At 34.8% G+C, this 12820-nt stretch overlaps 1 protein-coding gene across 1 annotated transcript in view; it reads left to right on the top strand.

Annotated features, from left to right (window-relative positions):
- LOC100377364 (spectrin beta chain, non-erythrocytic 5-like) overlaps nt 1-12820 on the top strand; it is a 73266-nt gene that overhangs the window by 57727 nt on the left and 2719 nt on the right. The window contains exons 62-79 of the mRNA XM_085493453.1: nt 243-368; nt 707-837; nt 1002-1188; nt 1644-1844; nt 2560-2790; nt 2995-3369; nt 3570-3725; nt 4424-4641; nt 4821-5010; nt 5534-5710; nt 6020-6124; nt 7959-8261; nt 9136-9324; nt 9807-9878; nt 10602-10688; nt 10779-10870; nt 11362-11447; nt 11674-12417. Coding sequence (XP_085349579.1) covers nt 243-368; nt 707-837; nt 1002-1188; nt 1644-1844; nt 2560-2790; nt 2995-3369; nt 3570-3725; nt 4424-4641; nt 4821-5010; nt 5534-5710; nt 6020-6124; nt 7959-8261; nt 9136-9324; nt 9807-9878; nt 10602-10688; nt 10779-10870; nt 11362-11447; nt 11674-12417 — 3670 coding nt within the window. The remainder of the gene's footprint in view (nt 1-242; nt 369-706; nt 838-1001; nt 1189-1643; nt 1845-2559; nt 2791-2994; nt 3370-3569; nt 3726-4423; nt 4642-4820; nt 5011-5533; nt 5711-6019; nt 6125-7958; nt 8262-9135; nt 9325-9806; nt 9879-10601; nt 10689-10778; nt 10871-11361; nt 11448-11673; nt 12418-12820) is intronic.

Raw genomic sequence — 12820 nt, 5'->3', positions numbered from 1 at the left:
TATACCAAGATGTTTCCTATATATTAAAATATTGTTATACAGCGAGTCAGTCTGAACAGAATTATAATGCTCAGTTATGTTTGTCATTGTTAATAACTGTAACAAAAAGAATAATATTATTAGTTATTTACAGTTTGCAATGTACCAGTAATAAATCCTAACAACAACACTATTGACTTGAGTATCAGTCACCAAGTACAGGAAATGTATATTGTTATTAATCTTGTTAATTGTTTTTTTAGGCTTTGATATTCAACCGTACTGTCGATGATTTAGATAGGTGGATAGACGATGTGGAAATTCAGATGGCGTCAACAGACTTGGGGAAAGATCTCACAAGTGCTAACAACTTACTCAAGAAACACCAGGTGAATAGAAATACTTGAATTGAGTGACTTCGTGAGTGAGGTTACATTGATCTTATTGATCGGCAAGAAATGAAAGTCCGTATGATTTTAATTGCATATCAGTTAAATTTGTCATGCTTTCAGTCATAATTTTAATGTTGACAGATACTAACTGATTGAAAAAATACATTCTGTGTGATTCATGTTGCTATGCTAAAATTATTTGCATTTACGTGATTTGCTCTATTTTCATCTCAAGTCTGTTTATGAATTGATGGATGTAAACATGTTGACAGTAAACAAATACATACTTTCACAGTAAAATAAACATAATAATCACTCATATCATTCCCTTTTAGCACCTTGAAACACAAGTAGCTAACCATCAACCGAAAATTGATGAAGTTCAGTCTTTATCGCGAGCTTACATCGATCATAATCATTTCCTTGCTGACGAAATGGCTGTACGAAGTAATGCTTTGGCAGATAGGTAAGATAAAAACTAGTCATGTGACAGCATAGTTGCTACTAGGCTTGGATTGATAAAAAGCATAACAGAACATAGAACTCATTAGCATTGTACATTTTCTGAGAATTCCTCGTCCATCCATAATTCTCTCTAGTTTCATACTCATAAATGGTTTACTTGATTAGGTATGCTGGTTTATGGGAACCACTGCATGCAAGGAAAATCAACTTAGAAGAAGCATTGTTGTTGTATCAGTTCTATCGTGATGTAGAGGACGAGGAGTCATGGATAAAAGAGAAACAGCCCTTGGCCACATCAACTGAATTGGGCCAGAATCTTAACACTGTGCAAAGTCTGATGAAAAAACACCAGGTAAGCTTGGTTGAAACATACTAGGCATTATCAATCCCAGTAAATAGTGTGTGGATAAAGTGGCTAACAAATGAGATGACATGGGGTTTAAACATGAGATTAAGTGGGGTTTGCAAATGAAATAGTGTGAGGTTTACAAATAAGATGATGTGGCATTTACAAATGAGACAATGCAGGGTTTACAAATTAGATGATGTGGGGTTTACAAATGAGACAATGTGGAGTTTACAAATGAGACAATGTGGGGTTTACATAAATAAATTTAGAGTTTACTGCAAGTGTAATATTGTTGAGTTTTAAACAATAGACATGTAGTTTACATCAAAGAAAATGGTGTGGTGTTTACAACAATGTATTGTTCACAATAAATGAGATAGCATCAGGGTTAACTAATGAAATGGCTTATAATTTATGTAACAAAACTAATATACCAACAATGACTTATTTGTCATCAGGCATTAGAAGCAGAGATCACTGCCCATGAACCACTGGTTGAAACAGTAGCTAAGAAAGGGGAACAGTTAATGAGTCAGCAACACTATGCGACTGAAGATATCAAAACAACTGTGGCCGAAATTCACCAGTTATTAGCAGAATTGAAAGACTCTGCTGCTGAGAGGAAGAAACTACTCACTGATGCACTGGAGTCACAATTGGTGAGTTCACAATATAGCACTCAGTTATAGTTAAGAACCAGTACTTGGGATACTTATTGTATGCTAATTAAATTGATGACATGAATTTGTAAATTTAGATACCGTTTATATGTTTTCTGCATCTTGACTGCTTGAACTGGACCTTTTAACCAATCAGTCCATGACACTTCAGTGAACAACAATGTAGTCAGATACTACAAGATGATTAAGGGGGAATACTGTATGCATGAAGGCATTTACCATTATTACTTATAAGACACAAAAAACAATAGACTTCATCAGTGAATGACTGAAGTTGAATCATTTCACTAAATGCCGTTATTTGCTGCCGTTTTGGGCTGTTATATCTTATTAAATTATAACTACACACTTGAACAATGCAGAATAATAAGGAAAAAATACAGTAAAGTATGCTCTCAGGCAGCACAGGATCGCATCTAATATTTGTCTGTTTTATTGTCACTTTACTGCATTTGTGCATACTTTGCTGTATTCTTGGAATAACCTAGCATGTAGTGGAAGCCAATGCCATCCTGTACCGCCTTATTACAACTTTTCTCATTTTCCACTGTCACATGATGATGTAAACAAGGTAAAATGCAAAAACATGTCAATAAGTGTGACATCATTTGAATGCATTTGTAACAAACACGAATCTATTTCTTTCTGGAGCACATTTTTCTCATCTTCTACATTCTTTAATCTTCATTCGCAGTTCTATGCAGAAGTCCAGGAAGCCGATTCATGGATGAAGGAAAAGCGCCCTCTATTGGTCAGCACAGATTATGGTAAAGATGAGGACTCTGTGCAGAAGTTGTTGAAAAAACTGGAAGCCCTGGATTTAGATCTGGAGAGTTTTAGAAATACCGTCCAACATCTAGAAGTGCTTAGCAGTGGACTCCTAGAAAGAGAACACTTTGAAAGTAAAGATATTGAACAAAAGCAGGTGAGAATTGTTATATTCAAATCGAGCAGCGATGGATATAAATGTAGCTTCTTTTATTTTTCTAATTAATTATATAATATTTTCTTTAAAGCACCACCTGTGGGGAAAAAAATTGTGTTTGAAATGTTGCACCAATTAATTAACTAGAGATAATACAGAATAGTTGTTTATTCTTGATATGCTCGGTATCATTTGCCATCTTAGGCTGAAGTGGAAGCTAGTTACGAGGAGTTAAAACAACTATCGGCTAAGAGGAGGTCAATGCTGATGGAGCACAGGAAACTTTACGAATTCCATCGTGAAGCTGAGGAAGCTGAAGGTTGGATGCATGAAAAAGAAGTCATCGCAGCCTCGGAAGACTGTGGGAAAGACTTGGAACATGTTGAAATACTCCAGAAGAAGTTTGAAGACTTTGCTCAAGATTTGGACTCAAACGAAGAGAGGATTGTGGCTGTTAATGAAATGGGTAGTTCACTGATACAGGATAATCATACTAAATCTGACAACATACATGCCAAATGTGATGATGTGAATAAGAAGTGGGCTCAGCTAAAAGAGCTGACAAACACTAGAATGGAGGTAAGTTGTCTGCGTATTGGAAAACCTGTGTATTTTGACCAAGTATGAACTCTTCTGACAATGGAAAAAATCTCTCAGCTCATGACAAGCCGCATGCTACTTTTCACATTAACTGTATCATTTAAACATCTCTGAATAACTGACGATGATCAACATCTTCATATTTCTCCCTTCATATCATAAACTATTTTTCATTTCAGGCACTTGCCTGTGCTAAGCTAGTACATCAATTTGATTACGATGCGGATGAAACCAGAGCGTGGATTCTGGAGAAAGATTCGACAGTGTCGACGGAAGATTATGGACATGATCTAGTCAGTGTACAGGCATTGAGACGAAGGCATGAAGGAACTGAGGTAAGTTGTCCTTCCTATCATGTGAATAATTCTGATTGGATGTGAATTATTCTACTGCTTTATATTATAATCCCTTAATCAAGATGACATGTCTCATCAGTTATGTTATTTCTTCCAAGCCATACCTCAATAACTTGTCAACCATATTAATACTAAATAATTAAAAGTTGAGGATTTTATAATTTAAGTAGGTTTGGGTTGGAAAATTGGAGTCACCAGACAATTTGCATTTTTGCACTGGTTTCTATGGTGAAATAATTTTTAACGCAAGATTTACAAAATTTTGCTTGAAGACAAGAATAAAAAATTGTGTATTATTATTGATATGGATTCTAATATTGTTATAATATTAAATTTAGTTTCTAGTATGATATTAGTTTTCTATAATGTATTGCACGTACATGCAATAGTATGCTTCGTAGTGATTTTGAATTTGGCTTAAACTGCCTTAAATATATAATCAGCTTTTGCCAAGGTGAAAACTGATAACAAATCATTTTTCCCAGACTCAGTACATAATTGAAGAAAAAAAAAAACATATTAATGCTTCTCACCTGATCACATGTTGTTTTTTCTCCACATACTGGCGGGTATTTGATTTTTGAAGTATAAAGAAAGAAGGGAGAAATACTGATATTTATACTGACAACAAAATATATTAATTACATTTACATTCTGTCAATAAATTTTAATTTCAGAGAGACTTAGCTGCATTGGGGGAGCAGGTAGAGTCGATATGTACCAATGCGGAACAACTCATCGATCAGTTTCCTGAATCAAGTGAGAGACTGATGGGGAAAAGAGAAGAAGTTGTACAAGCGTGGAATTTACTATTAGAAAAATCTGATCAAAGAAAGGACAAACTTGATCAGTCTGAACAGTTGCAGTCATATTTTGATAATTATAGAGAATTAAGGTAAATCATCCCTCTTAGTATCAGTGTTATTGTATAGGACTTAATTATCAGCTGTGTTTTATTATTACTGATAGTTATATACTCATGGCATGTCATCCCATGTTTACATGTCTGTTTTGAAGTGGATGTCCTTGGCTTGGCAACACACCAATTGAAATCTACTGTTATTTGGTTTTCAGTGCGTGGGTAACAGAAATGATGGCATTGATAACCTCTGATGAGTTAGCAAAGGACGTCGCAGGTGCCGAAGCATTAATTAAAAGACATGATGAACACAAGTCAGAGATAGATGGTAGGACTGATAACATCAACGAGTTCACTCGAACTGGACAGAGTCTCATTGATGATGGGCACTTCTTAGCTGAAGAGGTAAGAAAAAATAGTAAATCTCAAGGAAAGAGGAAAAACCAATCAATATTTAGATAGTGTCAGTATCTGTAACAATGTTACACTCAAAGGCACTTAGCCATGCCACACTAAATGTTTTGAGTCTTGAGTTCATTTCAGTATTAGAGAATTGCAGAGTTTGGATGCAACAAAACAGAATGCATGCCTACAAACTGATAATTGTTTGTACATTTTTATCAGCAGATCTAAGAGTAGGGCCAGGTTTATACTGTCTGAATGACATCTTGAACGATTTTGTATTGAATTCTGTGACAAACTGGCAACCAATAAAAATACTGCAGATATTCTGGAATGAGTTACAATTCTTGCAGATGTATTTAGAGTAGAATGTTGATGGCAGAAAGAGGATGGGTATGATTGTCCTGTGTTTATGGAGAATTTAAGTTCAAGGTTTGTAATTAATGACCAACCCTACATGGTGATCTTTCCATGTAACGATCTCCAATTATTAAACTCTCATTGATGGCATTTGTTTTATTTTCAGATTAAAACCAAAGTTCAAAAACTCAATGCTGACTTCCAAGCTTTACTAGACACATGGGGGCAGCGTAAAGTATTGTATGAGCTTAATCTTGATACACAGTTGTTTAAACGAGACGCCGATTCAGCTGAAGCATGGTTGATTGCCAGAGATCCTTTAGTTAGAGATGAGTCCTTTATGGTAAGAACTATAATCATTTTTAAATTCACAGTTTAACCTTTATAGTCTGCACTTTCCTTCAGACGATTGAGACAAAAATAACCAATTTTTTTGTGTAAAAACTGAAAATTGATGCAAATTTTGTCTCCTGGCTCCAAAATTAGGGTTCATTTCCAGAAATATTGAACAATATAAGAAAAAAAGTGCAGAAAATTTTGGCCGAGAAAGTCTGTTGTTGAAAAGGTGAAAATATGTCTCTGAGACTGTGGGTTTCAGTCGCTGTTATACATGTAACTGTAATATATTGTTTATCTTGTATTCTTGTTGCAGCGTGACGATAGCAATATTGAAGAGTTAATAAAAAGTCACGAAGATTTTGAGAAGACAATTGAAGCGCAAGGAGACAAGTTTAAAGCTTTGGAAAGGATGACGATGGTAAGTCCTTGTATATGGGTTTGTATGTGTCTGCATGCATGTGAGTGGTTGTAGTCGTGTGTATTTTTAGCTCCGCTGTCGACTTTGTCGAGCGAAGCTTATCATATGAGTGATTGTCCGTCGTCGTCGTCCGTGTCAATGTTTTACTTTTTCGACTTCTTCTTGAAAACTACAAGCCTAAATGCTTTGATACTTGGTGTATATGTACCTTGGGTAGACCTCTCTTAGGTTTGTTCATTTCATGTTGATATCTTTAATTCTCTAATTTTGGTGAATATTTTTGTCATTTTTGGTAAAAACTGATATTTTCGACTTCTTGTTAAAAACCGCAAGTGCAATTGCTTTGATATTACATCTATAGGTACTACATGTGGACCTCTCTCAGATTTGTTAATTTTGTAATGTCATCTTTAATTCTTTAATTTTGGTGAATATTTTTGGTAAAAACTGATATTTTCGACTTCTTGTTAAAAACCGCAAGTGCAATTGCTTTGATATTACATATATAGGTACTACATGTGGACCTCTCTCAGATTTGTTCATTTTGTAATGATATCTTTAATTCTTTAATTTTGGTGAATATTTTTGTCATTTTTGGTAAAAACTGATATTTTCGACTTCTTGTTAAAAACCGCAAGTGCAATTGCTTTGATATTGCATATATAGGTACTACATGTGGACCTCTCTCAGATTTGTTCATTTTGTAATGATATCTTTAATTCTCTAATTTTGGTGAATATTTTTGTAATTTTTGGTAAAAAGTGATATTTTCGACTTCTTGTTAAAAACCGCAAATGCAAATGCTTTGATATTACATATATAGGTACTACATGTGGACCTCTCTCAGATTTGTTCATTTTGTAATGATATCTTTAATTCTCTAATTTTGGTGAATATTTTTGTCATTTTTTGGTGAAAAGTGATATTTTCGACTTCTTGTTAAAAACCGCAAGTGCAATTGCTTTGATATTACATATATATGTACTACATGTGGACCTCTCTCAGATTTGTTCATTTTGTAATGGTATCTTTAATTCTCTAATTTTGGTGAATATTTTTGTCATTTTTGGTAAAAAGTGATATTTTTGACTTCTTGTTAAAAACCGCAAGTCCGATTGCTTTGATATTACATATATAGGTACTACATGTTGACCTCTCTCAGATTTGTTCATTTTGTGATGATATCTTCAATTCTCTAGTTTTGGTGAATATTTTTGTCATTTTTGGTAAAAAGTGATATTTTCGACTTCTTGTTGAAAACTGTAAGTCCGACTGCTTTGATATTACATATATAGGTACTACATGTGGACCTCTCTCAGATTTGTTCGTTTTGTGATGATATCTTCAATTCTCTAATTAATTTATTTTGGTGAATATTTTTGTAATTTTTGGTAAAAAGTGATATTTTCGACTTCTTGTTAAAAACTGTAAGTCCGATTGCTTTGATACTATTCATATTGTTCATTTTCTAATGATGTCTTCAGTTCTTTAATTGAAATGTGCATTGCTAACAGCGGAGCTATCTCAGCCGATAGGCTGCTTGTTTTTATATTTGTGTCAGCATTTCAAGAGAAAAATAATAAAGTGCACTTTGATTATTAAGCTTGAGGTGCACAGTATTGAAGTACAAGAAATCGAAAGAATGTTTTTGTATCAGATTTGCATAGGCTTTACTGTGATTTACTGTGATTCAGTTTAAGGACCTCACTATGTGACCAGTCACAGTTTGGTATATAAATCTTTCCAAATGTTATGGCAGGGTAGAGTGAAATTTTGATGCAATCTTAATTTTCATCAAAGTACTCAAAGAATATCCATTTATCTTTGACCATAGCTGGAGGGTGAATTTGAAAAACAAAAAGAGAGTGAGCAGAAACGAAAACAAGAGGAAAAGGAGCGGAAAGAGCAAGACCGGTTGCAGCTTATTAGAAAGAGAGAACAAGAAAGGATCCTTGAAGAAAGGCGAAAGGAACAAGAGAGGAAGATGATGATGGAAGAGGAAGCCAAAAGAAAGAGGGAAGCTGAACAGAAAAAGATTGCGGCAAAGATCGAGGAGGAAAGGTTAAAGAAGGAACAGGAGATGAAAGAAAGAGAACATAGACAAGTTGAGATGGAGAGGAAAATAGAAGAGGAGCAGGTAGGGATAGATATTCTATTTCAAAAATGCAAAAAACATAGAATCTAAAGTCTAATTCATTACTCAAAAGACTAATTATAAATACCCCTCTTCTTTACCCCTCATGGAGGAAAATATTACTATTTCAGAATTGTTACAAGCAGTTTGAAAAGCACTTTTTAAAAAACTAACAACAAAGGCATGTGCATTGTGTTTTACTGCTTGACTGTATTTTAAATAATGGTTTCAATTTAGTTTTTGCCTGGCTTTTCAAACATAGATGCACATTTTCTTGTTTCATATTTCAAACTGCTTTTCAAAACTGAAGGGTTTTAACCGGTTTTCAATTTTACATAAATGACATACAGTCTAGTCATGTACTTGTGAATGGCAATGCCATATCTACTGTAGCCGATGCCTGCAGTTCAAACCGCATGATATGACATAACACACACACATGTACACTCCACTTAACAGCTCAGTTAAATTTTAAGTTATTAAAGTAATTATATGCTTGTGTTTGTAGATTAGTTATAGGCAATAACCATACAGTAGTTTTAAGCAAATCCCTACTTAAAATAACATAATTAATTGTTAGATCCCGGCTTGTATTGCTTTTTGCTTAGTGATATCAGACATGTAGTCACATATTTAGAAACACATCTCATCATTTCCATCCATTATCATCATCAACTTGCTCTCTACGTAACTCATATCATTGTGTTGTTTTTTTCTTGCATCTTCTCATTCCAACAATTCCTGCATGCAATCTTTTAACGTTGGTGTGACCCACCCACAAATATAAAAAAAAAGTACAAAATTGCTTACTCCATTCTCTTCTTTCTGCTCATTCTCCTTTCTGTGTTTCTGCATATGTCGGCATGTCTCTCAACAGAAGAAACTGAAACGGCATGAGGTAAAAACTCATAAAAAAGAAGACAACACCAGGACCCGTAGCATCAGCAGCAGTAGTAGTAGTAGTAATGTTACTGTTGCTGGCCGCGGTAGTGGTGGTGGTGGTGTTAGCGTTGGTGGTAGTGGTGGAGGTAGCAAAAAAGCTCTCAAGCCACAAAAATACAAGCTGGTGAGTTGGTTGACAAGTGGTAGGAAAAAAAAAACAAATAGCTGCAAGTATTGTATAAATAACCTTTCTCATTCACTCTTTTCATCCTTATAAAAAGCGGCTTCAAATATCGCAGTAGTTAAAATTTCATAAGCTGGCTAGTCATGCTGAAGACTACAGGCGAGCACTGTTAGTAACTGTAGTCATTACACCTACGAGCCAGACACCAGATACCAACATATATACATAATAATTCAATTTTATTCCTCGTGTTTATAGCAATGTATAGTTCCAATGTACAGTTTCATTTGCTTCCATATGGAATGAATGTTCATTGCGTATGCTGGGTATAGGAGCCCAGAGTTTGCCCATTCTTGTTTGTGTTATAGCAATTATGTGCTGACAGAGTTTAAATAAACTAGTAAGTATCTTTCTGATTTGTTTGTCTTGCTGAGTGTGGCTAATCTTTCAACTTATACCACCTTATTAATGTTTCTTTGTAGTCTGGCACTCCACCCGTGGAGAGAGAAGGTGTTATTGACCGAAAACAAGATCTGGCTGCTAATGGAAAGCGGGTGGGTGACTTTTTTCTCATCTGTTAATATCTATTGTAGTGAGGTGATAAAAAAGATGCAAGTTTTGTTGCATTGCACAGTTGGATTGTAGATCTGAAATCGCTTTTCCAACCTGCATACTCCCTCCTCCCATCAGTCATACATCCCAGTAGAAAATAAATTTCAACAAATATATATATTAGTATTACACTTAATCCACTGTGTCTTTGAATGATTATTTCCATGTAAAAAGAATTCATTACAGAACGTTATTTTGAAGCATGTTTATACAAAAATTGATGTTAATTTAAATGTTGTGGCACCATGTTATCATTGATTATATCCATGGATTTAGCACACAAAATATGATTCTTGGTAAACAGGTATCAAGAACGATTTTTTGTGTGCAAAGATTTCAGAACTTCTAGGTGTTATATTGTGACAAAAGCTAGGATTTCAAAATCCCCCACCTGTGGCATCTGTCTAAGATCCATTGCAACCAGAAAGCTGTAGAGTGCACAACTATGTGTGCTTCATGTATAATTACATGTTTCCTGGATTAACACCCAAAATAGAATTGAAACTGTGATGTGTGGCAAGAATCCAGGTTGTTCAGACAAGGAAATTTCCTAATTGCTGAGTGGCAGTCTTCACGTTATGAATGACAACACCCTAGTTTTCTAAAAAAAAGTAAAAGTTTAAATTAGATTTTAAATAACATACATGTATACTTTGTTTTTACAGTCAACACATCGGTCCTGGAAAACATTCTATACTATATTGTGTGGTCAGTTGTTGTGCTTCTTCAAAGATAAAAAGGAATTCTCCATGGTATGTACACTTTGGATATTCAGTATTCTAGAGAAAACTTGTGAACCGATGTTGTGATCAAACTAAATAATCTGGTATTGTTTCTTTCAGAGTAATTCTGCATCCCCGCCAATAAACTTGTACCAATGTACATGTTCACCTGCTACAGATTATACCAAGAGAAAACATGTATTCAGGGTTCGGTGAGTAACCATGGTAACAGTATTGATGGTGTCAAAATGAGTGTAACTGATAATGTACTGGTATAACTATAATAGTGATATAGTGGATGTGTAACTATGGTGATATAGTGGATGTGTAACTATGGTGATATTGTTTTACTTTTTCTCACCCTTGTTAAGATGTTGAATTTTCATTTCAAATTATGGATGATCACTGACATGATACAAAGATAATTTGAAATTTCTTGTACTGTCATTGATGGAAAGTATATAACAATGTTAATTGTTGTTTGGAATAAATTAAAAAAAATATAAATTGTATCTGGAAAAATGTTTTGATTTTATGGTGTGACTTTTTCTGCAAGAGTTGAGTTTGTAAAGGATCTTGATAAATTATGTGTAACATTTCATCAACAGCCATTTTGCTGTTTTTCTTTAAATTCATGTATGGTAATTTATGTTATGTTATGTTATGTTATGTTATGTTATGTGAAAATTCTTTCCAATGACAGACTTGCTGATGCATCTGAATATCTGTTCACCTGTAAATCAACAGAAGACATGAATGACTGGATCAGTAAAATTAATTTCCACGCCAGTAAGTAGTTGTGTGAATTCACCAACAAACAGAAATTTACATTTTGTTTGTGTATTTTTGGTATATTGTGAGTTTGTGATCTAGTAGTTTCATATTGTGCATTTTTTATGATTATTTTATTTATCTTATTATTATTGATATTTTGTGGTCTTTTGTTGTGATATTGTGTATTTTTTGTTGTATTTATGATTTTTTACTTTTTCTTTTGTTATTATTGATACTTTAGCCCTACCACCAGCACATCAGTTACTGGAATATGATTCGGCACATGGGAGTGGTGCTTCATCGGGCAAAAGCACCCCAATATCCTCAAAGCCAGCATCCCGTTCAAATTCCATGTCTTCTTCCCATTCCTCATTACCGTCACCAAGATCTGACTTTGTAGAACCCTCTAAACCGATTGCTGTCCCTGTTAGGAAAGGTTCGACGGAAAAACCAAAACTTGCACCCAAACCCACCATGTTCATACCCAACAGACAGAATGGTAATTTAGACATTTCGTCATCACCACCAATTCTTCCCGAGGACTTACCTCCAGCATTACCTGTAACACCACCACCACCAACAGAATCAGGCTTTCCCATGGATATACCTCCACCATTGCCGTCAAATAGCATAGGCGTTGATGTTGATATTAATCTAAGTCACCAGCCAGCAAACAGTAATCTTAAATACCAACCGCCAGAAACTGAGAACTACCAACATAACACCCACAGAACTGGATCAGCTAGTTCCGCTGGTTCTGGAAAATTCCAGTACAGCCCTGTTAGCGGGCACAGCAAGGACGACAGGTCTAATACCTCTGAACTGAGCAGTGGTTCACATGATAACGTTTCATTGACTGGTTCTGAACACAGTGATAGTAGTGATCATGGTGCAACGAAATACGCCCAATACTATGCACACGGTGGACACCAGGTTGAGCTAGAGTACCTACATGGGGAAATAGCTACTGAAGATAGTATACCAGGTAGGTGCATGGCAGGCTACGTGGTCATAAAATTATGAATGCAATTTTATCCAAAATTAGCTTCAAGAGTTCATCATCAAGGTCTTTCATGATATTACTATCAGAACACAGTGCCGTGTTTGTTGTAAAAATTTCATGTTTCAATTCATTACTTTAAATCATTACAATATATACATTTTTGTTTTGTAAATATAATGTTATTAACCAGTGTTTGCCTTCTTGACTTTAGTGGACAGTGAGGGATATTCTTGCATTTACTGTTGTTGCCTGTACATTGACTGCATTGTTGTTTTCAATACTGGTCATTGCTATGTACCTTGGGGTTGCCTGCTGATTTGATGTTATCTGGGTAGATTCATGCCTGTCTGACACTTATAACTTTCATTTTTGGGTATTCTATTTT

This window comes from Saccoglossus kowalevskii, chromosome 2 (assembly GCF_978046115.1).
Source record: "Saccoglossus kowalevskii chromosome 2, keSacKowa6.1, whole genome shotgun sequence".
Lineage (NCBI taxonomy): Eukaryota > Metazoa > Hemichordata > Enteropneusta > Harrimaniidae > Saccoglossus > Saccoglossus kowalevskii.
Note: the sequence above shows the minus strand (reverse complement) of the source record. Positions and strands in the feature narration are given on the sequence as shown.